General features: G+C 42.7%; 2 protein-coding genes across 2 annotated transcripts in view; one reads left to right on the top strand and one right to left on the bottom strand.

The window, feature by feature from the left end:
• gpr137bb (G protein-coupled receptor 137Bb) overlaps positions 1-9976 on the top strand; it is a 14753-nt gene extending 4777 nt beyond the window's left edge. The window contains exons 2-7 of the mRNA XM_042103283.1: positions 1555-1604; positions 4691-4913; positions 5809-5958; positions 6846-6974; positions 7847-7971; positions 8285-9976. Of these exons, the coding sequence (XP_041959217.1) occupies positions 1555-1604; positions 4691-4913; positions 5809-5958; positions 6846-6974; positions 7847-7971; positions 8285-8399 (792 nt within the window). The 3' untranslated portion in view covers positions 8400-9976. The remainder of the gene's footprint in view (positions 1-1554; positions 1605-4690; positions 4914-5808; positions 5959-6845; positions 6975-7846; positions 7972-8284) is intronic.
• A 3319-nt stretch (positions 9977-13295) lies between these two features.
• ero1b (endoplasmic reticulum oxidoreductase 1 beta) overlaps positions 13296-17500 on the bottom strand; it is a 21661-nt gene continuing 17456 nt past the window's right edge. The window contains 4 exon segments of the mRNA XM_042102700.1: positions 13296-13706; positions 14700-14833; positions 16206-16292; positions 17151-17252. Of these exon segments, the coding sequence (XP_041958634.1) occupies positions 13646-13706; positions 14700-14833; positions 16206-16292; positions 17151-17252 (384 nt within the window). The 3' untranslated portion in view covers positions 13296-13645.

The following is a 17500-nucleotide window of genomic DNA, read 5'->3' as shown; positions in this document are numbered from 1 at the left end:
GACAAAGACACACACACACGCGCGCACACACACACGTGTGAGATTCTTTGACGCGAGTCGTGGCAGAGACATCTAACAGACGGGTGTTAGAGTTATTCCAAGCAGCTCCGCCGGCCCTGTTCCTCATTAATTAAAAAAGGAGACACTTGCAGACGTCTGGTCCGGTGTGGAGCGTGTATGGTGCCGAGCGCTGCGGTACTACAGTATACCGCCACAAACTGTGGTGTTGTGGTACCATAAAATGAAGAGAATGCAGGGATGTGGTCTTAGCATTGCCATGCTCTTCTCAGTGTGGTATAAATATTCATTCCACTGCTTGGTTGAATTTCCCATTGTCCCGTGTTCTTTAGAATGTGTATTAACCGTATGTTATTTGCACACCCATGAATATATAACTTGTATATTAATTCGCCAAACTTATTGTGAAGTTTAAATTAACTGTTACTTTGCATCCGAGCTGTAAAATACAGACGTTCAGAATATGGCAACATTTTAGCATATGACAGAGGTGGCTTTCAGCTTGTTGGATGGCAGTAACCTAAGTAAAATAGCAATGTTTCAAAGATAAGGTTCATCAGAATCCTGGGATATACCCGCTTGACAGCAAGAGAGATGCAAGAGAACTACTAGCCTTTGACCATAGCAACCATCCATTTAGAACTAGTAATGGCAGTTTGTAAGTTGAGAAATTAGTTGATATGTGTCGGAAAGAAGTAGTTCTACAAACAAGACAGTTTTAGCGATTAAAGCCTTTAAATTATAACAGGAAACGAACACAACGCAAGTGGCATCAGTGGAATAAGCGGGATAATGGACTCCACGTCGTTCGGTTCACAGAAATGAATGTACTTACAAGGTTTAAACGGCCCTCTGCTGTGAGTCGGGCCGTTTTACAACCTCGAACATGTATTCATTTCTGTGAACCGAACCCATGGAGTCCATTATCCCTTACGTGTGTGTGTGTGTGTGTGTGTGTGTGTGTATGTTCCATTGTGTCCTTTGTGATTCTACGTACTGCTTGTGACTTTCATAAACTGACCTTGTTCTTGGCCTGAGTGAGTATTTATAAATGAGCTGTGTGCTTTGGAGATCTACCTCAGGCACTTTAATTTCAGCGTCAGCGTTTACGATGAAACTGACTGTATAAAACAGTTGACTTTTATAGTTACATGCTAGATCTAATACTCTAATGTGTACACTTATAATATGAACTGCAACAAGAGACTGCTATATAACCCTTGTAAACAGATATAGTTTTTTATGATGTGGCTAGATACAGTAATGGCACACACATCACCCAATCCAAATGCATGGAGGATGACGATGACGAGGCATTAGTGAAAAAGGCAAATGCAGTTTGTGCCTCTGCAATATCGTCAATGAGAACATGCTGTGTCTCACAGTCACATAATGATGAAATCCGAGTGATAAGGTTTCCTTGATAAGATGTGAATCAGAGACAAACCAAAAAAGAAAGAAAGAAAGAAAAAAAAACACAATCAGGCCGCGAGCGACCTTTTGACCCCGTTCTTCTCCTTTGTTCTCCACTCTCAGGTCTTCTTCAAGGCAAAGTCCAAGTTCTCCCCTCAGCTGCTCAAGTACAAGTAAGTCAGCCAGGGCATTGTGCTTTAACAGAAAGTGTGTTTTAAGGACTTTAAAACTTTCGTCTGCCCAAAAAGTTTCTGCTTTTTTTTCACATCCATACAGTCTCACCGAATGAGGTGTCCGACTGAAGCATTTTTTTTTTGCATGGACCAAAAAAAGGAAACGCATAATTACAGATTTTAGTGTGCAAAGGCCTTTATTGTCTTAGTAGATACCTAGTAAATACTTAGTAGATACCTAGTAAATACTCAGTATATACCTAGTTAATACTCAGTAGATACCTAGTAAATACTCAGTAGATACCTACTGTAGTAAATACTCAGTAGATACCTAGAAAATAGTAGATACCTAGTAAATACTCAGTAGATACCTACTGTAGTAAATACTCAGTAGATACCTAGAAAATAGTAGATACCTAGTAAATACTTGTGACCTCTGACCCCTCATCTCATCACCCCTCTCCTTCTTCTTCTGCTCCCTCCATCCCACCCCATCGTCTGCTGTCTTTTCCTCCTCTCATAGATCCATACATTTCCCTTCTCATGAAATCATCAGTCATTCTCTATCACCCTTCATTAACCTGTCTGCATCCATGTATATCTTCTTCATACAAACTTTTTTCTTGTTCCCACAAGTTGCCCTTTTGTTTATTGGCTGTGAATTTAAAGGGCTGTTGCATGCATGCCTGTTTCTGATGCCATCTCTCAGTGTGTGTACATGTGCAGAGTAATCGGATTAAAGCACCAAAATCAAATTATTATCACAATAGAGAATATTCCAAGAATATGCCAAGACAACTAGTGAAACATCTGATTCCATGACGACACGTCTTCATTCAGGAATCATGATAAACTCCAACTAAACTAAGCATTGGTTACATGACAGATCTAATCAGACTGAAATTGAATACTTCAGGTTATTGAAATGCTTTTCTAATCCGATTCCACAATTGAAGTAGAGTATAATCAGAATGAAACACACACTCTGTCTCTTTCTGTCAACACCCTCTCTCTTCCACGTCAACCCCTCTGTGCTCCATGTCCCCCATCCTATTGCCGTGGTCTACTGGTTAAGGCTTCGGGCTTGTAACCGAAGGGTTGCCGGTTCGATCCCCGGCCAGTAGGAAAAATGTGGGAGGGGAAGTGGTTGAACACTGCTCTCCCATGCCCACATCCACGGCTGAAGTGCCCTTGAGCAAGGCACCTAACCCCTCACTGCTCCCCGAGCGCCGCTGTAGCAGGCAGCTCACTGCTCCGGGTTAGTGTGTGCTTCACCTCACTGTGTGCTGTTTGTGTTTCACTAATTCACGGATTGGGATAAATGCAGGGATCAAAGGAGTATACATACTTATACTTACTTATACTTAAAGTGAAGTAAAAAGTAAAGGGACTGTTATGTAGATGACACGTTGATCTACAGTGGCACCGATCCGTATCGGCTTGCTTGAGAATGGAAATGTCTGCAGCCACAGCCCCACTGGTCTCCTCTTTCTGTCTGCTGGTACCTTGACATTTTCTTTACCGTTCATCCCTGTGGTATTTCTGTCTTCCTCTTCCTCTTCCTCTGGTGATACGACCTTTGCCCCCTCCTGTTGGTGTGTGTCCTAAATCTAGCCCGCTTGTCCTCGTTCTCCCCTTCCTATCATCCCTTTTTTCCCTTTTCTCTCTCTCCACACCTCTCTCATCCCTCTCTCCATGCTTCCATGGTCCAACTTCCCCTATGCATTTGTGTTTGATCTTTACGAGGCCTCTGGTTGACGCTGCTGGTAGATGCTGAGTCCTACATATACGTTTTCTTTCCCCCCATCCCTCCTTTCCACTCGTCCTTTTTTCCTCCAGGACCCTCATCTGCTTGTCTTCGCTTCTTTCTAGCAGCAATTAAGTATTATTCTACATACCACCTTTTCCTTACTCTTCTCTCCTTCCTCCTTCTACACTCTTTCTTTCTTTTCTCTCTCTATCCTTCTCTCATCTCCCGCACTCCATCTGCTCTCCATCCCCATAACTCAGAGTAATTGCTGGCATCCACTAAATCTACTCGATATCGTTCCCTTTGCTCTCCTCTCCTCTCCCCCTCCTGCACTCTTAAAACAAATGTGTTGTCCCTAACTGGACACAGAAATTAGTTTAAAAAAGTTTCAACACAAGTTGTGCTATTTTCAACACATATTGTGTAACAAATAACAAAAAACAAACTGTGTTGCTCCTATCTGGACACAGAGATGTGTTAAAAACACTCTTTCCACTTTTTTTCTTTTTCCACTTTTCTCTAGTCCTTCCTTCACTCCAGGATTCTCCTCAAGCTGCTATTTATCTTCATGAGCCATGTGTTCTTTGTGTTTTTCTGCCATATCTAACTCATTTTGTTCCTCCCCACTCCAAACGGTTTCGCACATTCTCTTTATCTCCTTACTAGGGCTGGCCGATATACACTTAACTACAGTATATCACAATGTTTCTAGGCGACATGAAAATAGTACCATTCCCCACTGTTTTTCTTGGCCACAAGTCACATCAGCGTGCAGGCTTGAGAACTGTGCAAATACAAAAAAGTTAATTTAATACTGACCATCTTCAGTGACTAACTCTTCTTTCACGCCTACAGCCTGAACTCTGCCTTCTGCCATGCATGTTCTCGTTGTAATTGTGAGCTGCCCACCTTGTGGCACAAATGTAGTAGACAATGTCATCATCTACAGTAAGTCTAAATCACAATATGGCAAATTCTTCTCACAGGGAGGAATTATTACAATATGGCACATCCCTTCTTCTCACTGGAGTCTCTTCCTGGCACTCCTCTCGTCTCTCTCTCCTTTCCCTCCATTTTCTTTCTCTCTTCCTCTTTTCCCCTAAACACATTTATTTCCCAGTTTCCTCTCTTCCCTCCTTCCAGGACACCCTACCTGCTCTACGCCTTCATAAACTGCTTTTCTAGCTCCTCCATCATTGTGAGGCCTTGCCCCTGTGGCTGCAATTTCCTAATTTTGCTCCTTCTCTCTTCTCCTCTCCTCTCCTCTCCTAATACTTCCCTCCATTCCCTTGTCTTCCCCATCTCCTCCTCTCTATCCCTCCCTCCCTCGCTCCAGGATGCCCCTCTACCTGCTCTTCGTCTTCATGAGCCTTCTCTTCCTGCTGGTGAACCTCACGTGCGCGCTCCTCGTGAAGACCACGGACACGCAGGTGAAGACCATCGTCCTGGTGCGCGTCACCATCAACGACACACTCTTTGTCCTCTGCGCCATCTCCCTGTCCGTCTGCCTCTACAAGGTGGCCAAGATGTCCCTCGCCAGCATCTACCTGGAGTCAAAGGTCAGTAACCCGCCCCCCAACACCCTCTACCCCCCCACACCACCACTACCACCATGGTGGCTCTGTGAACATAATGGTGTCTAAGGCGGGGATCACATTAGCCAGCAGCAAGCGGCAGGTTTCTTATGGTTCTCTATGGTTCGGCAGTGGAACGGTGGCAACGCTGGTGTAACGCTAGAGTTGAACAAGCTGAGTGCTGAACTTCTTCAATTTCTTGAATTTCCCCTGGGGATCAATAAAGTATCTATCTATCTATCTACTTGGTTCAACTTTCAAAGCGCAACGCGAGCATATTCAATTGTCAGTTAAGGCAAACCGTTTGTGTTAACATAGGAACGAGATAGAACTTATTATGGTCTGAGCGTTGTATTACGCTTGCCGCTGCCTAATGTGATCCCCGCCTAAAAGTAAGCCCCTTATACACAACTCTAGTCAAGTTACTAATCCAGGAACTAAGGGAGGGATACAGGACCACTACCACTATGATGGCTCTGTAAACAGGAAACTAGCAATGGTGTCTCAGAGCAAGCCCCATATACACAACTCTAGCCAAGTTGCTAATCCAGGAACTAAGGGAGGGATAAATTTAAATTGGCAGTTGAGCTCAAATTATCAGCACACTTCCAGAAGTGTCAGAGATTCCCCCCTATATATTGCCAGGATCCATGCAAAGTGGCTTAGCTTCTCGATGAGACCAGTAGAAAGGCATTAATCTGATGCCAGTGCTCCAGTCACAGCATCGGTATGTTGAACAACACTCACTGTACATATCGTGCTGTGTACATTGTTGTTATATGTGTTATACATGGATGTCTGTGGAAAGTGTTTTCTGCTAAGATCATGTAGGAGATTTGCACTGCTGATTCTTTTTCTGCGCTGTCTGATTGGTTGACAGGGAACATCCGTGTGTCAGGTGACCCTGATTGGGATCATGGTGGTTCTCCTGTATGCTTCCAGGGCGTGCTACAACCTGGTGGTCCTGGCTCTGACCGACATAGAGAGCATCAACTCCTTTGATTACGACTGGTACAACGTATCAGATCAGGTGAGGAAACAAAAGGTTGGACTGATGGAAACCTTAAACTTTGCTGTTTTTTTTGTTTGGCAAGGCAAGCTGATTTAGATTTAGGCCTAGCACATTTCCTACACTTTGGCAATTCAGTTCCATATAAAAGGAAAGGAAATGGATTTAGAAAAAGAAAAGATCTTACAGTTAAAAGTAGATATATACATGTATATATATAATAAGTACAATATATAAAATAGAATATTTAAAAAACTAATTTACAGTCTATTGTATTGGTTGACTGGGGCAGAGACTTCCTCTTTCTCCTGCCTCTGGTGTTAACTTGGTCAATTAGAACAACGGAAAGATGACACACACACACACACACACACACAGAAACCTCTGCCAATTTGGCCTTAGGTGCATTATAAATAATTATGTAAATTATGTCATGCTTGAGAATATGACAGTTGAGATATGAGATGAATCCTGAGCTGTTGAGAGGTCGTGTAAGTGGAGCGTCTGGCTTCCTCAGCCTCTCCTCCTCACCCATCTCTAAATCAGATGCAGAGCTGACTGAATGAGGACAGAGAAGTTATAGGCTCCGCAGACACTCACACCCGCTGGTTCTCTTATATGCAAACACCATGCATCTCTTTCTGTGGCTCTTTCCCTCTCTCAAAATACACACACGCACGCACACACATTTCTTTCATATTCAAACTTTTTGTTTTCGTCTCTCTCTCTCTCCCTCACGCACACCTACAAACATACAAAAACACACTCGCTTGAACTTTCATGTGCAAGTTTTATCACTCTCTTATATACAGTAAATTTACACACACACACACACACACACACACACACAAGCACACACACACACGCACATACACTCCCTCACCATCTGCCTCTCTGTGGCCCTGCAGGCAGACCTGAGGTCTACTCTGGGGGATGCGGGCTACATCGTGTTCGGGGTGATCCTGTTCGTCTGGGAGCTGCTGCCCACCTCTCTTGTGGTCTTCTTCTTCAGGGTCCGCAAACCCACCCAGGACAAGGTCCGTTTCTGTGTGTGTATATGTGTGTGTGTGCATAATGTGTCTGAACTTTTAGGTTTTTAGGGCACTAGTTGTTTGTGTTATCTGCACCGTATACTTAAAATGAAGTATTATAGCAATGCCTGCAAACATTGGAAATTGCAGTCAGAACAATGTGTACATTTATGTACAGCAAAGGTAGGCCCGTATACAGTGCTGGCCAAAAGTATTGGCACCCATGCTAAAGTTGACTGAAAAGAGGAATATAAAATCATCTTTTGGAAATTGATCTTAATGCCTTAAGTGAAAAATGATGAAATATCTAACCTTTAAGGACACCAATTTTCTTAGTGAATGAATAATGTATCATAAATAAATAAATGTTCTTCCTTAAAATACAGGAGTCATAAGTATTGGCACCCCTATGTTAAATTCCCATAGAGACAGGCAGATTTTTATTTTTAAAGGCCAGTTATTTCATGGATCCAGAATACTATGCATCCTGATAAAGTTACCTTGGCCTTTGGAATTAAAATAGCCCCACATCATCACATACCCTTCACCATACCTAGAGATTGGCATGGGTGTTATTTCAGTTAGCCTATTAGCTGGTTTGATTTGCATTGAGCTCAATGAGCATCACCCGTCACAATGCAAATGTTGTAAAGGAATCCCAATCGTGAGTGACCAGACTCTATTCACTTTGTGAATGAGTTTTGTTTACCTGGCTAATTATAATACAGTATGTAAATGAAATTAGTGGATACTGAAAGTCACGCTCATTCTTAATACCAAGAGATAACTACTGAGCTCTGGAGGGGACCTGTAAGTGCTGGACTGGTCCTTACTGTTGCCATGAGCTTTAATCGTCTCTCTCTCTCTGACCATTACAGAGTACTCACTCGGCCATCCCCAGCCACGTGTTCTCCAACAGACGGTACTTCTTCGACAACCCCAGACGGTACGACAGTGACGACGACCTGGCCTGGAGCATCCTACCCCAGAGCACCTCCACCAGGTAGAACCTATTAGAACGCCATGGTTCTCCATGGGAACTTCAAAAACTGGAAAAAGTTAGGCCATAAAAACAGGCACTGATTTTAAGTATGTGGTACTTCGGATACCTACTGTATTGTAGGCCTACCTAGTGTGTTTATGCTTGTGATACTTAATTTAATCTAATGTAGTCTAATTTTAGTTTGAAAAGTTCAGGACAGCACGTAAGCATAATCCATCTGATCTGTGATCTGTCACTAACAGCCGGTATGTTTGTTTGTGTGTGTGTGTGTTTGTGTATGTATGTGTGTGTGTGTGTGTGTGTGTTTCTTCAGCCTGTCCACAGACTGCTACGACTGGAGCAGCCGTGGCGGCAGCAGCAGTTTCCTGGTCAACGTTGTGAGTGAGGAGCGGCGGTCGTCTGCGACCTCCAGCCAGCTCAACCCTTAGTGACCGCCGAGCGCCATCGTCCCTCAGCGTCCAGACGAGACGCAGTCACATTCCTGCCCCCATTCCAATGCTATTTACAGGAACATGGACACTATGTTCTTATGTGGCGCACCCACCGACATTTTTGAAACTAGCTGTATCTATAGTAACAGATAACAATGGACTCGGAGGTGTGGAATACTACCAACTGTGGGTGGTGCTGCAGTGGGGTCAGGATGCAGGGACAGACCCCCTGATTGGGCCAAAGCCATGTCCATGATGTTGACTTTTGAATTGATAGGCTGTGGTTACTGATTGGCAGGATGTTTAGGGGTGGGTATGTGGTCTCTGACTTCCTTCATAATGGTACCTGTGTTTTGGTGACATTTGGGTTATTGGAGAGACATGCCAGTGATGCCGGATCCAAGACCCTCATCACTTCTCATGGTATCACAGATGACCGAGTTCAATTTACATTTACCAGACACTTATATCGAAAGCAACTTACAGTAAAGTACAGGTACAGGACATATATTTACTGGACAATTAATGGGCATGCAGGAGTAAACAAAGTTTAACTTTCACTTTAAATTTCAGTAATGTCTGTTGTCTTAGAATCAAACTCACCAGTCGAAGACAGCTCAGAGTATTGACTCCCCTGAGAATCAGACTCGTGACTCCTTGGGAATCAGAGCGATGACTCAACTGGGAATCAGACTGAGACTGAGAATCAGACCCAGTGATTCCCAGGGTCCTGCACGACATCTGCATGCATTCATCCAGTGAGCACAGCAGAAGTACAGGACATCAGACCATGCACTGGACATCAGACATATATAACTGGACATCAGCCCATACACTGGACACCATACCTTCTCCAAAACAGTTCTCAAACGCTGCTTCTTCTTGTCCCCAGTCCCCTTAAGCGAGGTGTAACAGTCAAGTGTTCAAGGATACTTAGGTCATGTCAGAGATATTTGTACGTCCTCAGTCACAGACCTGAGGCCTGTGTTTGTTCTCTGTGATCCAAAGTTGAGTACAGTCAAACTGATCAGCTGTCAGCCCAGCAGGGCAGGTGGTCACCAAAGCTTCTCCTTAAAGGCCGTTCTCAGCAAGAACCTGGTTTTTGTCTGTAAAACTATGCTATAATGAAGGCATCATCTGAACAGCCAACTTTCAAGACTGACCAAAACAGAAATATATTTTGGCCTGAGATGCAATGGATTTTTTCTAAAAAATGAATGAATAAAATTCACAAGTGTCAGACAGAACATAACAGTGCGAGTCTCACACCAAATGTTTGAGAGTTGGCGACTATGACATCATGATACTATTGAGTATGCAGACAAAGCACGTCATCATATTTGCTTTGAGTATTATTTATCAAATCTGCAACAATGTGGTTTCTGTCTTGAATTATGATTGTGAGAGTTTTATATTTGCATTGAATATGATATATATATATATTTTTATGTTTACGTTTGAACTGGAGCATTTAGTGATGCACGATGCACAGTAGTTTAGCTACTTTTAGCACACTTGTGACAGCATAAATGTTGTGAATGTTTCATTATATTATTTATAAACTGTGAAATGGAAATTAAAGGTATTTGTGACAAACTAAATTGTTTACATTTTCTATCCTTTCTGTGCACAGAAAACACATTATATTATTAGCATTCAGACATATAGTTCTGACCTAACAAATATGCATGAACAGAAACACAACTCAGTTATCCAGATGGCAACCATAATTTTTATTTCCGCTCTTCAAATAAATATACTCAACAAGTATACACATCATTATGGGTGCACTTATATATATATACACACATATATATAGACTCAAAGACTTTGAAAAGAACAAAAAAAAAAAGAAAAAAGAAAGCTTTTATTTTCTTCTCTGACAAAGAAATGGGGACATCTATTGTGGCTCAATAGTTTAAACTGACGTGTTCCCAGCAAGGCGGACAGGAGGGACACTGTGGAACAAAGGCAGACAAGCTCCAGAAGGGTCCGGCGGTTAGTCCAGGAAAAGCAGGCTAGAGCATGTTTTTATTTATGTTTTTTTGTTGTTTTTTTTATATATAGATTTTATTTTAAGCACACGGTTAAGGCAGATGAGTGCACAAGACAAGGTGTGTTTCAGAGACTGCTGAAAGCATGCAATGCTCTCACTCCATCAAAGACACACACACACACACACACACACACACACACACTCACTCTCTCTATCTATCTCACACAAGACCTGAGAATCTCGACAGTTAACACCTTTTTGGCATTGTGGTGTGGCGACAAGCTTCCAAACTCATCTGCAAACTGACTTACGTGGGTGGTGAGCATCGGACACACTCACTCGCTGCCTGCTAGTCAAGCTGGAGGATTAGTGGAGCAGAATGGCTGGAGGGGATAGGCGGGGGGTATGGCCATATAAACTCCTATAGAGGCACAGACGGGGAGGGGGCTGTGGTTGGGGGGGGGGGGGGGGGACTAAGTTTGCTTAACTGTACAACAGATCACTCTCAAGAGATTTACATTGCCAAAAAATGGACATGAATTTGGTTCAGTTAATTAAGTACTGTAAGTTACATCAGGCCTTTTAGCTAGTTGTAGATCACAAGTAAATTAGAGCGAGGAGTTGTTTTGGAATGCCAAAGGACTGCTGTACTGCAAGACCCAAAAAAACAAACAAAACAAACAAACCGGGGTACATGCTAAAGCAAGGTCTGATGGACATCTAAAGGAAATAGGCAGCGTAGCGGAGAAGAGTGGAGCGGTCTTTGGTCCTGAACACAGAAAAGCCACTCGCTATCAGTAGTTAAACCACAGCAGGGAACCAGACAAACACGCGCACACACACACACACACACACCGAAAAGTGTATGTGGCCTACAAAACACCCAGACATGCACACATGCATGTGTGTGGATGCACGCAGGCGCAAACTGTAACTCATACAAACCCAATGCACAGTTGCTGTCTCTACCTCCCTCCTTCTCTCTCTCTCTCTCTCTCTCTCTCTCTCACACACACACACACACACGGAGACATTTCAACATTATATTCACTTTCAATGATAACCATTGAAGATTTTCCTTTTGTAACACATGTGATTCATTTTAGTTGCCAAGAAACAGACGAGTACTAACGCGCCTTCAGTACGTCTGCGGTTTCAACAATAACCTCTACAAACACGCGAACAAACAAAAAGGCAACATTAAAATGGAAACTAAGCGGTGGGTGGGTAGTGCAAACGCATTAGCATACAGCCACAGTGGATCGACATAGTCACAGGGGAACACAGGATCCCCTCTCTCCCTTACTAGCAAAAATAAATCTCTCTCCAAATGCTGGTTTCCTCTGATCTCTGAAGGCTGTGCCATGATTGACTCACTTGGCTCCACTTACAGCTCCAAAGAGTGTGGCTAATGTTTTAATGTGTTTTGTTTTATTGTTTCCTGGTCTTTTCTTGGAACGATAGATATGACACCCAAGGACTGTCTGAATCACTCTCTGCTGGAGTTACTTTCAGTCGGTTTGTTTATTTATTATTTATTTAAGTATGTATAAGTATAATAGTCATTTCATTGTTATTTTTAAATTCAGCCTTAATGGAAGACCTTGCGGTAGCGGACTAGCTCATGCGAACTTCACTACTGCACACCATGAGAACTATTATTTATAGGAAAATAAAGGACATATTTTTCAGTGTATCAAGATCGGGAATGTACGTAATAAATGAAGAAAATGTCACTTAAGTTCCATCATGATGACCAAAAATGACTTGCTTGTTTTCTATTGGTTGTATAGCACTGCAAACAAAAAACACAACTAGGATTGAGTGTGGATAAACACACACACACACACACACACACACACATTCAGGGGGGGTAGGGTATAGTCTCATTAGAGCTCAATCCATCTCTAGCTCAACACCAAAGATTCCAGAACAGAGCACTACCCAACACAAAAACAAAATAAACAAAAACATAGCAACAGTATCCATGAGAAGTCATGAAGAACATGATTCATTTAAAACTGATTCCACTAATCAACTAAAAACAGAAACATCTATCCTTGTCTTGTATAGCTACACAGCACATGTGCATTGTACATGGTAATCATGTGAGTTCTACAACTACTAGATGATGAATTATGTTTGAGTGTGAAAAGGAAGGCAAGTGGCAAAGTGGAGTCCACTGAATGAACTGCTGCTGAAAAGCAATCGTGGCAGTGACAAGATGGAGAGACAGACACAAGGAGAGGGAGCGAGAGAGAGAGACTGAGGGACAGAGCGAGAGAGCGAGATAGAGAGAAAGAGAAAGATTTTGCTGCATTGGACTAAAAACTTCAGTGATTACAAACATGGCCTTCACATATACCCATGACATGGACACATGGAGACACACATGGAGACACACACACACACACACACACACACACACACACACACACACACACACACACACACACACACACACACACACACACACACTTGAGGACAAGAGACATACCGGATAGCGTATACTTTATCCAGAAACATACAAACAAGCAAGCAAATAAACACTAATCAAAACTAAATCAATAACATGAGGTACTCAGACCTTGACAGTGAGGGGATTGTCCCTCTTACCAAGGAAGACAAGAGAACACCATAAACAAACAAAACAAACCAAACAAACAAATCAACAGTATAAGAAAACAATAACAAAACACTGTCATCTGCATTGGCAACAACCTCACACAGAAGTAAAAGCTGCTTTGAGGAGGGGATCCGAGTTCTTCATTATGGTTGTTGTGGTTTTCTTGTTGTTGCTGTTTTCTTATTGTTGCTGTTATCGGTCATTTATTTCCTTATCGCCGTCTTCTATGAAAAGCCCGAGAGCTATTTGTAAGGGATGCTTTTGTTTTTGCTTATTTCCACAGCGAACATGGAGCAGGCACAGACATCAGCGGGTACACAGGCGACAGCCTGGCGGGCATGAAGGTGGCACCCACGACACTAGACAGGATGCCACCCTCGCTTGGCATGACGGGGAAATTGGTTGGGTGGTTGTCAATTTTTTGCTTGTTTTTCAGTTATTATAGCTGTTTTATTTTAACCATTGTTTCTCTGACGTCAATCCTGCAAGTTCCTGAAAGTGGCCTGATGCTTGTTGTGTGTGTATGTGTGTTGCGGGGCGGCTGGAGGTAAGAATATTGCAAGGTTGACTCGGGAGAGAGAGGAGGGGAATGTCGCCACCTGGTGGCCACTGTGACCATTGTTACCTATGTTCCTCCAGCAAGGTTCTGAAGTTATGCAGCTCTTTTATGCTTGTGGATAATCTGAAGAAAACGCACACACACACACACACACACATGCACGCACACACACACACACACACAAAACAGGATCAAGGACATGTCTAGTGTTTACGCTAAATTGAATGGCTCACAAAGTCTTAAAGTAATATAAATAACTGTTCTGTAGCTCTGAGACTCTTTTTTTATGATGCACAATCAGTTTGTTAGCTCAGTAGAGCCATAAACCAACAGAAACATGGAAACAAATATTTATAGACCAAACAAACCTTTCTTGGAATTATATATGCGTGTAATTGTAAGCTCAGAAAAATGTTGTAAAAGAGCCTAATGCTCAGCCAATCTTCCCTGAATACAAATAGATGATGAGAATCTGCCAGATGTGGTGGTGACAAATGAGACCAGGGTGGCAGAATGTGTGGCCTGGAGATTCCAGAGAAAGATTAAGGGTCTGACCACGACTAATGTAATGGCCCAACTCGAAGGACGGCACCTTCTGTGGACATCCGGCCACATTTTTTTCCACACTATTGGGTGTCCCAAATGCGTGGGTTGGTGGATGCTCCCATGAGCTGGACATTTCTAACCAAACTATTGGTTGTCACAAATGCGTGGGTTGGTGGATGCTCCCATGAGCTGGACGTTTCTAACCAAACTATTGGTTGTCACAAATGCGTGGATTATTGGATGCTCCCATGAGCTGGATGTTTATAACCAAACTATTGGGTGTCACAAATGCGTGGATTGGTGGATGCTCCCATGAGCTGGACGTTTCTAACCAAACTATTGGGTGTCACAAATGCGTGGATTATTGGATGCTCCCATGAGCTGGACGTTTCTAACCAAACTGCATGGACTAAACATCTGGGGCCATCCGTAACGTGGCACCTCACTGGCTTGATGAGATTAGATGCGGAATCCGTTTATTTTTGAAGTAGCTAGTCTATCTGAAATGAATGGGGCAGTAATTCCTTACTCTCCCCGGACCCATAGAACACATCCATGGGGGTGACTCACCTGCCGAAGCCGTTGAGCAGGGCAACGATCTCTTGCCTGGTCAGCTGGAAGCCCTTGGAGGGGGTGTTCTCCTGAAGGTTCTTGATCTCCTTCTCTGAGAAAAGGATCTTCAGGGCTGTACCCAGGCCTTGTGTCTGATGAGAGGAGAGGAGAGGAGGGGAGAGGAGGGGAGAGGAGAGGAGAGGAGAGGAGGGGAGAGGAGAGGAGAGGAAGGAAAAGGGGTAGAGAGAGAAGCAAGATATAAATTAGAAACATACAGGCTTGGAATTTCACAATTTTAGGGGCAAGGCCACTTAGCCTTCAGTTGGGCATATTTGGTGGGGGGCACAAAGGCCACATGTCAGGGCACCAAGGCCAAAGTTAACTATACAGTAGTAGGCTATAAAAAATAAGTTGTATTTAGCCTGTAAACCTGCATCACTGTATGAAACATTACAAAAACATGAAACATGACTTATTACATAGAACTGTAAATCATCTGATCATAATATTTACAGATATCTAGGCTATATTTAACATTTATTTTATATTTGGCCTGATATGAAATCGTGTATTGAACAATTTAAGCACAGCTCAGCTTTAAGAAACTCAAATAGCCTAGATGCATGCTTAGCATTTTGTAATCATTAAGGCTACTTTCACAAACTCTTAGTCAGCTGTATATCCTCTGATTTTAATATTTACCGATATCTAGGCGATATTTGTAACATTTATTTTGTATTTGGCCTGTTATGAAATTATGTAGAAAAATGTACACATTCTGAAACTTAAAGCCCAAATTTGGAGACATGCATGTCAAAATTTGCTGCAAATTCAAAACCGGATTACTCTGGAACGGCTAACTGTACAGGGGACAGGGAACTTTTATGTTCGGTAAGGTCTGCTGTTTATTTTAATATATGGTTTGTCATGTGTTGAACAAAGGGTTTGTGAAGTATTCCACCGAGATGAATGGGTAGGGAGATAGGCGCAGAAGCTAGAATTTATGATTCAATTTAATCATTATTTACTTGTCTCGTGAACCGTTCACCATAGCAATTAGCGACTAACATCATTTAAAAGCTGAGAAAAAGCTCTTTCATGTGATGTGATACTTGTGATGTCTGAGTAGGCTACTTCGTGAGTAGTTCAACTGAGAAGAATCTGTGAATTTGGACGCACTTTCTTTCCTGCCGTGCGCGGTCACTTTCTCCACTGTGTAAAAGACTAAATTCATTTGCGCTGTGAATGCTAAGATTATTTTGACAGGCCATAGGCTAATAAAATACGCTATTAGTCGGACGCAAACCAGAATATTGAAAGAAGGGGGCACCAAGGCCACAGTGGCCTGTAAACCTCTGATTTTCAAAGGGGCATCATGGCCAACGCAAGGGGCATGGCCATGGCCGTCGTGGCCGCCGTGAAATTCCTACCCTGGAAACATAGTTTGTGGTAAGAGAGTCTGTGTCTGTGTGTGTGTGTGTGTGTGTGTGTGTGTGTGTGTGTGATTGAGTGAGTGAGTCTCACCTGAAGCTTCCCCCATAAGCGACATTTACTGCAGCCCACACAGTCCATGATGCGAGAGATGTTCTTAAAGTGCAACCTGAACTCCTCCTGCGCACACGCACAAAAAATCAGTAATGGATATTACTAAACCATTTACGAACAGCTTGAGATTGACACATCTACAATGAGCTGAGAATTAGATTTACAAACAGTCAAATCCGGTAAACCTGTTTCAACAAGTCATAGTGCTCCACTAAAATGTAAAATGTACACAAAGGACACAAACATGCAATGATTGCTGACAATCTTTTCAGGACACTCCTTTTAGTAGTTTTGTTTTGTAGTTTAACCCTTCCAGGGTTTAGTCATTGTTAAGGTAGTTCACAGATCTTAAAAACATTTAAAAAAATCTTTATATTGTAAAGTTTATATAAGAGGCATAGTCAAACCTCACTGATTAATTTGTGTAATGTTATTATGATCTTGTTTTTATCTTCACTGGTGTGTTAAAAAAACATAGCAGAGACAATTTCTAGACCTATCTAAAGACACACAGTGCTTTTCCATCAGGCTTGCCAGCTAAAAGACATTTCCAAACCACTACAATCTCAAATGTTTGATGAGCCAATCAGGACAAAACACATGGCCACTTTCAGCACTTCTGACAGCAGTTTGGGCAAACAAACATAGTCAGCCATTTTTTTTTCATTTGTCCATCTGTCAATCTACCCCCCCCCCCCCCCCCCCCCCCCCACACACACACACACACACAGCCATAAGTAAGGCATACCACATATAAATTACACATTAACTAGCTTGCCCTAAACGAAAATGTGGTTTGTTTGTCTTTGCATGAGTGCATGAGACAGAGTGAGAGAGAGAGAGAAAGAGAGCAAGAGAGAGAGAAAGAAAGAGAGAGACAAATGGAGAGGTGGATGTCTTTAGCTGAGGTATCAACAGACTGACCTTCAGGATTTTGGCCTCTATTTTGTGTCCTGCGAACATGGACTTCTCATCAAAGTGCATGGGGAAAGCTCTGGAGGGAGAGAGATGAAGAACAAACAAGAACTTACTAAAGAGCAGACACAGACGCGAGGGGGCACTCTCAATACTGGGGGTAGAACGGTAGAAAACAGAAGGGCAGGGAGGGAGGGAGAGAGAGAGAGAGAGACTTTTGACTTTTATAAACCCCTTTTATTGAACCATTGTACACTGTAAAAAAAGCCCCCCTCACCCACCCCACCACCACCCACAGCATGGTATAACCCCACATGTCACCACATAAATGCCAGGATGGAGATCAGCAGAGACACACA

Source organism: Alosa sapidissima, chromosome 9 (genome assembly GCF_018492685.1).
Source record: "Alosa sapidissima isolate fAloSap1 chromosome 9, fAloSap1.pri, whole genome shotgun sequence".
In the NCBI taxonomy this organism is placed as follows: domain Eukaryota; kingdom Metazoa; phylum Chordata; class Actinopteri; order Clupeiformes; family Clupeidae; genus Alosa; species Alosa sapidissima.
This window is presented reverse-complemented; position numbering and strand designations above follow the sequence as displayed.